Source organism: Macaca nemestrina, chromosome 13 (genome assembly GCF_043159975.1).
Source record: "Macaca nemestrina isolate mMacNem1 chromosome 13, mMacNem.hap1, whole genome shotgun sequence".
In the NCBI taxonomy this organism is placed as follows: domain Eukaryota; kingdom Metazoa; phylum Chordata; class Mammalia; order Primates; family Cercopithecidae; genus Macaca; species Macaca nemestrina.
This window is the reverse complement of record NC_092137.1, coordinates 42,899,975-42,909,270: the sequence shown is the minus strand read 5'-3', so window position 1 is coordinate 42,909,270 and position 9,296 is coordinate 42,899,975. Positions and strand designations below refer to the sequence as shown.

Sequence of the window (9,296 nt, the reverse complement as noted above, 5' to 3'; positions counted from 1 at the left end):
CCTGTGGGTCTGCTGCTGGCAGTCATCGCTGGCGTTCCCATGTGGCCCCCAGGACCATGTGGTGTGTCTGGGGCATCAGGGCACCAGGTGACCATGGACGTGTTGGAGGGTCTGTTACTGGGCATCCTGTTTGTGGATGGGCATTCCTCACTGTGTGTGTGACTTGATCCACGCATGCTCCATGCCTGGTCCTGGGAGCACAGCCAATGTCATCTCTCCACTTCCTTCTCTGTTCTCATTAATTCTTTTTACCTTTTTTTTTTTTTTTTTTTGAGATAGGATCTCACTCTGTCACCCAGGCTGGAGTGCAGTGGTGCGATCACAGCTCACTGCAGCCTTGACCCTCCTGGCTCAAGTGGTTCTCCCACCTCAGCCTTCTGAGTAGCTGGGACTACAGGCATGCGCCACCACACCCTGCTAATTTTTTTTAGTTTTTCTTTTTTGTAGAGATGGGGGTTTCGCCATGTTGCCCAGGCTGTCTTTTTACATAACTTTAAAACACTAGCATCTGTTGAGTTTTTTTCCAATAACAGAAGTCATCTGTGCTAACTATAGAAAACCCAGAAATACACAAAACCCCCCACCCAGAACTAACCACTGTTAATACCTAAAGACTGTGAGCAGCCTGGGGAGGGGCAGGTAGTTGTACCAAGAGCTCAGCAGTGTCGGTGGGGGGTCTGGCCTTGTGCCCCCTGCCCTCCCCTGTCATGCACAGGTGCCATGTTCAAAGACTCCAGAGGGCCCCCTGAGCCTGCTGTGGGCGTCTAGGGATGCTGGAGGCCTCAGAGGCACCAGTGGGCAGAGACAAGAACGTGGAACCTGCAGCGGGCACAGTTCAGTTTCCTGGGACTTCCGTGAGAAGTCAATGAGGGCATGCACATGAGAGTGACAGATCTGGACAGAACGGGTCCCTGTGTGGACTCAAAGCTTCCTCTAGAAAAGAACACTTGAGCCCTGTCTCCCGCAGCCCCAGCCCAGTGGCTCACTGCCTTCCTACACTCCACTGGGAGCAGAGAAAGACCTGCCTTGGCTGAAAAGGCTACTGGCCCTGAGAGACATCGGGACCTTCACCCACCTCTTCACCCCTAAGGGCTTTCCTCTCCCGCAAGCAAAGAAAAAACACCATCAGCCTCCTCCAAACACAAATGGTCCAGGACAGGTGTGGGCAGAGGCTCCGCACGGCTCGTTCCTGGCCTGTAGCAATGCACTGCTCCGTGCAGGACCTGAGAAGAGGACACAGAATGTTCCAGGGAGGCCCCAGGTCAGAACACAGGTAGCCATGAGGAGAACAGTTTACTCTCGTACACAGGGCAAGCCTAATCTAGAGAGAAAGTCAGGAAAATTAGATCTGTTTTTGTGAACACTTGCTCTGTCCCAAGGAATCCCCTGGAAGTTTTTACATAAATGATATCATTTTATCCTCACAACTCTCCAAGAAGGTGGTAGAGCCTGATTTTACAGATCAGGCTCAGAGAGGTTTGGAAGTAGGGCAACTCTGTTTCTAACCCAGGCCTGTTTGCATATGAAGCTTAGGCTGGGCCTCACCACCCTGCTTCTCCCAGGGATGTCTGTCCTCAGCCTCGACCAAATGGGAGCCCAGGACAGCCAAGAGAGGCCAGGGGCCACTGTGCCTAAGACACAGAGGCCAGGCTACACATGGCAGACTGCTGACCCCAGCCAGTTAGCAGTGATGGGGTCAGGCACTGGAGCCTAGAACCACCGCCTCCCTTGGCCCTGCTGTCCCGGGTAATCAGGAGCCTGAAGCCCTCATCTCCACCCACAGGACCAGCCCGTGGGTTCATGAGAATACTTCACCATGGGACAGCTGGACTTGTACCTTGTATGGAGCTAGCGCCAGCCTCCCACTCCCCATTCCACAGTCAATGCTAATGGGGGCAGGGAGAGGGGTGGACAAGGAGCCATGGGGAGGCACAGAGAGGGGAAATCAAGATTGTTCTGTTTGCGGGAGATGCCCCCAGGTCCCCATGCCATGGCAGTAGAAATTTGGCAGGGGCATCCCCTATGGGGCTTACTTCACCATGTACCCAGACTTGGAACCATCACAGACTTCGGAACCATCAGGAATCTGGGAGCAACTGAAAGCTGAACTGCAGTGGGCTTTCAGACACACAGCAGGCGGGCAGAGCACAAGTAAGACTGGTTCCCTCCAGGCCACCAGCAGGGCGGTGGAGGTCTTCACTGACTCCCTGCCCACCTCTCCCGGGACAATGTCCTGTTGGCTCCACGGTCCCTGAAGCCAGAGCTGGTGGGGGCAGGGAGGCAGCCACCAGCCTCTATATGTAGTGGAGGAGGGGGCGTTCAGGGAGGGCTGTATGATCCTGAGAGCCACAGAACACAGGGCTGCAAATACTCTCCCGCACCTCACCCGACTGGACTTTCCTCCCACTTCAGGGTGTCTCTGGGCTTCCATCTTGCCCCTGCTGAGCCCTGCTTCTTCCTCTACCAGCAGCACAACCCCCAGGCTGGGCTCAGAGACCTCGTGTGGTCACTCAGTGCCCCGAGGGGGAGGGAAGGAGGGAGGGCTGCAGGGTTCCCCTTGGCCTACAAAGAGGAACACAGGGTGTTTCTCAGTGGCTGAGAGAATACTGATGAAACCCCCCGGATGTTGTGTCACCGTGGTGGCCGGCTGATAGTGCCAATCATCCCACTTTGTCCTGGCCACTCCTGCAGGGGTAGAAGACTCCAGAACCTTCTCTCAGGTCCTTGGCTCAAGCAGCCCATGGAACTTCATAACCTGAGTTCTCCCTCTCCCTCTCCCTCCTCCTCTGTCCTCCCTCCCTCCTTCCCTCCCTCACCCTCCTCCGCTCCCTCTGCTTTTACCACTGTGGGGGGGTCCTCTGGAGGGCCCTGCCACCCCACCTCTTCCTCGCTGGTGTCTGCTTTCCTGGCACCGATCCTGGCCCTGGAGTTTGTCCTGGGCCTGGTGGGGAACAGCTTGGCCTTCTTCATCTTCTGTGTCCACACGCGGCCCTGGACCTCCAACACGGTGTTCCTGGTCAGCCTGGTGGCCGCTGACTTCCTCCTGATCAGCAACCTGCCCCTCCGCGTGGACTACTACCTCCTCCATGAGACCTGGCGCTTTGGGGCTCCTGCCTGCAAAATCAACCTTTTCATGCTGTCCACCAACCGCACGGCCAGCGTCGTCTTCCTCACAGCCATCGCGCTCAACCGCTACCTGAAGGTGGTGCAGCCCCACCACGCGCTGAGCCGTGCTTCCGTGGGGGCAGCTGCCCGGGTGGCCGGGGGACTCTGGGTGGGCATCCTGCTCCTTAACGGGCACCTGCTCCTGGGCACCTTCTCCGGCCCCTCCTGCCTCAGCTACAGGGTGGGCACGAAGCCCTCGGCCTCACTCCGCTGGCACCAGGCGCTGTACCTGCTGGAGTTCTTCCTGCCACTGGCGCTCATCCTCTTCGCCATCGTGAGCATCGGGCTCACCATCCGGAGTCGTGGCCTGGGCGGGCAGGCAGGTCCGCAGAGGGCCATGCGCGTGCTGGCCGTGGTGGTGGCCGTCTACACCATCTGCTTCTTGCCCAGCATCATCTTTGGCATGGCTTCCTGGACGTCTGCACACAGCTCTTCCACGGCTCCCTGGCCTTCACCTACCTCAACAGCGTCCTGGACCCTGTGCTCTACTGCTTCTCTAGCCCCAACTTCCTCCACCAGAGCCGGGCCTTGCTGGGCCTCACGAGGGGCCGGCAGGGCCCAGTGAGTGACGAGAGCTCCTACCAACCCTCCAGGCAGTGGCGCCACCGGGAGGCCTCTAGGAAGGCGGAGGCCATAGGGAAGCTGGAAGTGCAGGCCGAGGTCTCTCTGGAAAAGGAAGGCTCCTCCCAGGGCTGAGGGCCAGCTGCAGGACTGCAGTGCTGTGGGGGTAAGGGCTGCCGCACTCTGGCCTGGAGGGACAAGGCCAGCACACGGTGCCTCAAGCAACTGGACAAGGGATGGCAGCAGGCCAGGGTCCAGGCCAAAGCACTGGCAGGACTCAGGTGGGTGACAGGCAGAGAAACCCGCCTGGGCCTCTCAGTTGTGTCCAGGATGGCGTTCCCAGAATGCAGGGGAGAGCAGGATGCCAGGTGGAGGAGACAGGCAGGGCGCTGTGGGCATGCCAGCTCAGACAGGGGCCTGTGCAGCTGCAGGGGCCAGAGGCCAATCACTGTCACAGCAGAGTCGCCTTAGAAATTGGACAGCTGCATGTTCTGTGCTCTCCAGTTTGTCCCTTCCAATATGAATAAACTTCCCTTCTAAATATATTTATTTGCAAGACCAAATACATGTCTTTAATTCTAACCTGGGACTGTCAGTAGGCGTCAAAGTGAGTGCCCCAAGGCGAAGGGAAACTTGGGAGAGAGTGGGGAAGCCATCCCGCAGCCCCGTCCCAGGGGGCTCTGTCCTTCCCAGAACTTCTGGGACGCCCTGGCATGCCCTGAAAAGCAGAACTGCTTTCCTGGGTGAGGGCCTCAGGCCACCAGGGCTCCAGGTCCTCAGATACAGTTTGATGCTGAGGACCCAACGTCCCTCCCCAGTTCCCTTAATCCACTTAGCCCAACCCTCTCATATCATGGACAGGATGCACCCCAGCTACTAAAGTCGTCAGGAATAGAAGTGAAAGCCCCGGAGTGTTGCACACAGACCAGGAGGGTGGTGTCAAGGGTCCGTGTGGATGCTGGGGAGGGAGCCAGAGAAAAAGTATCAGGCAGAGGGAGGCGGGCCTGGGAAGGATGGGCAGGTGAGTACCGGACCCCACCTCCACCGTGTATCTCCAGCCCACTCCCCTGTTCTGAAAATCTACCTGCTGCACTCAGAAACCTACCGAGGTACTGGGGTGCCACCTGGGCCCCCTCCAGGGTTGCTCTTCTGTCTCTCGGCTACCCATGGGGCCCCTCTTGCCCCCTCAACTCCTATTGCTCCCTTTTACTCCCTGGAGCCATGCCTAGGGGCTTCTCCACGCCCTCCGTGAGCCGCCTCAGCCTGAGTCAGGTCTTTTAAGAAAGGCCCGCACACTCCTGGAGGGGTGGGGACTGAGCGGTTCCTTCAGGCAGATCCCCACCTGGGGTGCCAACACTTGCTGCCAGCTCAACACCAGGCACCTTTCCTCTGGTACCATCTCTGCCTCCGAATGTGCCCACCTGGGCTCAGGGCAGCTCCACGGGCCATTTCCTCAATCTCCTCTTCCCTGGACCCTTCTCCTACCAACTCCTCCCTCAAGTCCTCCCACCTCCCCCAGCACCTGCACTCACTTCTTCATGACCTGATGGAAGGGAAATGGGCAGATACTCCCATGGTTCACAGGCATGTCTGTAGTCCTGTCTTTTCCCATCAAGGGAGGGAGCAGAGGCCGCCCTTGAGGAGTTTCTGGGTAGATGCTGGTCACAGGGTTCAGGCCCGCACTCCTAACCTGCCCTGGATTCTCCTTGCCCCCCATCTTGACCCTGAGGACTGCTCCTCTGCTGATGTTGGGGCACGCCACCCTTCCCTGCCTCTCCATCCTTTGCAAGGCCTTCTGTAAAGGGGGCTGGGTGCTCCCTCATGAAGCAGGCTTCAGGCTGCCCCCATATGGAGGTAGGACTGACTCCCTGGTCCTAACCATGGCCGCAGCCCACTGTACCCTTCTCTGGACTTAGTTCTCCATCTGTGAATAGGAATAGTGATCCTGGCCCTTGCCCAGCTCCAGGGGCTGGGGATGGGAGTAACTATATGCCCAGAGCACTTGGTGAGGAAGGCAGTTATGTGGAGCAGGGAGGGCAGAAGGAAGAGGAGTGGGAAGAGAAAGAAAACTGTGTTTAAGTGCAGGGTTTCCTAGAGATGTAGTAGTACCTGTGGTGGTATAACGGGAGCTGGGGACAGGCTGAGACCCCATTTCCTACATTTGGGTTCTAAATGGCATTTTGGTCTCAGGGACAGGCTGCACTATCCAGTGTGAATTTTGGGCAGCGTCTTCCACCTTTTTTTCTGTTCTTTCTCCTAACATAAACTGCCACGCTAACAGAGGATCAGATGGCATGCATTACATTCCTCCAGGGACTCCTGAGCAGGGGGGCAAGCAGGCAGGGCTAGGTGATGGGCAAGCAGGCAGGGCTGGGTCACAGGCCAGCAGTCACTAACTTGCCAGTGTTTACTGGGCACCTGCTATGGGCCAGACACTAAGCTACAAAAGCAGACAATTGTACTCTCACCTTGAGCCTCCCAGGCTAAGCCGGGGAGAGACGGACCTGCAAATGGAACCAGTGCAATGCAACCCAGGGAAGGTCAGGGTCTTTTAGGTGGTGATGCACCCTGAGAGCAGAGGCTTGAAGAGCTGACTCTGCCTGGGCTGTCAGGTAAGTGATGCACATAAGCTGGATCTTAGAGGATGAGGAAGGAGAGAAGAGAAAGGCGTCCCTGGTACTGGAAGAGCATGGCCAGGGCATGCAGCTGTGAGAAGACTCAGTGTGCAGGGGCGTGGGGAGGAGATCACTGAGGCAAGAGAGGAGGAGGCCTACCACAGAGCTAGAGGACAGGCAGGAAAGGGAGAGGACCAGACCCAGAAGGGCCCTGGTGCCAAGCCCGGGAGTCTGGGTTGATCCTGCAGACAGTATGGCAGGAGAGGGGTGTTAAGTGGAAGATGATGATTGGTTTGCATTTTCTTCAGTTACTCTTGGCAATAACATGAGAGTAGGGGACGTGGGAGATGACGTATGTAGGAAATGTCTGTATTCCAAGCAAAGGCCTGAAGAAAGGCAGCAGCAGAGACCACAGAGGGTCCGGATGGGGAGGCTGTGTGGGTGACACACTGAGAATGCAGGTGGTGGAGCAGGTTTGGAGGTAAAACAAGTTGTAGGGGCTTGGAAGACACCCAGGCAAACATGTACAGTAGCACCCTTCGGACTGGAGATAGGAGCAAGGGTCTTCCACTCACCAGGGCTCTGGGAAAGAATGTGGTCATCTGTTGAGAATGAAGAGAATCAAGAACCATCCTTTAAAAAATCCCTGCAAGTAAGGGAAGCATGTAGGAAAACCCAGTGAAATGCTCAGAAAACAAACAAACACACAAAAAACCTTTAAGCAGGAAAAAAAACAGGACTGCAGAAGAAAAGAAGTCAAGGCAATCTTCACCCAAGTAAAGAGATTGCCCACTAAAAAGAACAGAATCAAGCCATCTTTTATGAAGGTAAAAGCCAAACATAAAATACCCAGACAGTCTGCAAAGTGCCTCCTGCAAGAACAGAGCATCATGCAGGAACAGAGCATTTTCAAAAGTGTTTCCTAATTACATATTGAAGAGAGTTGATCTGAAAACCAGTGTCCATGTCTGACACTGTCTGGTCAATTAACACTGGATGGACAACCTGGATTAACAATGCACTGTCTGGGTCTGTTTTTTAAAAGCTTTTCAAAAAGTGATAGGTTGTCATTGTATGAAATTTAATCATATGCAAAACATGTTCTCTATCATTTATGGATTCATACATATGCATTAATGGTATAAAATCATGTATGGGATGATAAACACTAAATTAAAGAGAGTACTTACTTCTGAGATGGAGGAAAATGGGAAGGGGCACACAAGTGACTTACTACTAGATCTGAAATTATCTTTGTAAAAACTGAAAAACGACGATGAGTGACATCTGCATGTTACTTAGCATTGCTTTGGGTAGAGAATAAAGGGATCAGTGTTAACGAAGGAAGAAAATTCATATGGCTACAACAGTTTCAAATGCTCAAGAAAGCTCAAAGAGGATGACTTAAGAATAGCACTGGATTTAACAATTAGAAGGTCGTTAAATGTGACTTTATTGAGAGCAATTTCAGTGAGTGGATGGGGGTGGGGGCAGAATGGAAGCCATAAAGTGCTATAATGGGTTGAGGAATTAATGAGATTTGAAGTAATGGAGACAACTCTTCCCCTTTCAACAAATGTGCCAGTAAAAGGAGAGAAGATAATAGCTTTAGATGAAACTAAGCAGAGGACAGATGTTTTGGTGGTTTGACTGTTCTGTTATTTGGTGGATTGGATGAAGAGATTTTAAATACAGGAGGAGAAGGGAGAAAAGAAAAATATTGGGGAGGAGGGGAATGATGTTGGGGACTGGTATGTACCAGGCCTTCTTCTAAGCATTTTACACATATTAATTTTTTTAGTCCTGATGAAGGAGATTGCATTATTATCCAATTTTACAGATGGAAACACTGAGGCACAAAGAGGTTGAATAATTTGCCCAAGGTCATCCAGCTAGTAAGTGGCAGTCTGGCCTGAGTCAGGACACTATTGCAAGGCCCTAAGGGGGCAGAAGGATGAATCCAGCTCATGGGTGGCAGGAGGGTCTGTCCCCAGAAGATAGAAGGCTGCCTCCTTGAGCTGGAGCAATGGCACTATTTCAGTAGGTCTTGGGACAGAGGGAATAAAGCTGAAGGGATTCTTAGAAGCTGCAGCTCTCAAGGGATAAGAGCTTAAAAAGTGGCAAAGGATTGGAAGAGTTGGTTCTGGAAAGAAGAAAACAAGCTCCCAAAGAACATAGAAAAGGGTCACTAAGCAAGTGGATCAAAGGGGCCTGGTGAGTTGAGCACCCTGACGAGTTAAGCTGTGAGGTCGTGAATAGGTGGTGTGGTTCCTCCAGCAACCTCTGCACCCAGGAGCAGAATCAGAAGAAACCGAGGGTAAAACTTATCCAGGGAGGGGCAGAAGAAACCTTCTAGGAAGGCTGATGATAAAAACCCAGTCCTGGTATGGAGCTTAAGGTCAGCCCCCTTGAGAGATATGGCATGCAACACTCCAAGCTACAGAGGAGCTTCCAGAAAAAGGGAGGTGATATTTGATTTTGCATTAAAAGCCTTAATTAAACAACCAAACAAACAAACAAACACTAAGAAGGCCAGGCACAGTGGCTCATGTCTGTAATCCCAGCACTTTGGGAGGCCAAGGAGGGCAAATCACCTGAGGTCAGGAGTTCGAGACCAGCCTGGCTAACATGGTGAAACCCCCATCTCCACTAAAAATACAAAAATTAGGCGGGCATGGTGGCGTGCGCCTATAGCCCCAGTTACTTGGGAGGCTGAGACACGAGAATCGCTTAAACCCAGAAGGTGGAGGTTGCAGTGAGTTGAGATCACACCACTGCACTCCAGTCTGGGAGACAGAGCAAGACCATGTCTGAAAAAAAGAAAAAGAAAAAAATAAGCTTAGTGTCTCCTTTTAAGAAAATACTTCAGAAAGCCCAGTAAACAAGAGTCACAAATATATGTACTTCACAAACACAGGCTGGAGGGGTCCCAAGGGAGCCAAGCTTCACCCCCCA

At 53.5% G+C, this 9,296-nt stretch overlaps 1 protein-coding gene across 1 annotated transcript; it reads left to right on the top strand.

The window, feature by feature from the left end:
• The first annotated feature begins 106 nt into the window (after window positions 1–106).
• On the top strand, window positions 107–7,452 carry LOC105464922 (oxoeicosanoid receptor 1). Its single transcript, XM_011713053.3, is given in 2 exon segments — window positions 107–3,572; window positions 3,575–7,452. Coding segments are annotated over 2 exon segments (1,236 nt in total). The 5' UTR covers window positions 107–2,623; the 3' UTR covers window positions 3,862–7,452.
• Window positions 7,453–9,296: the final 1,844 nt, after the last annotated feature.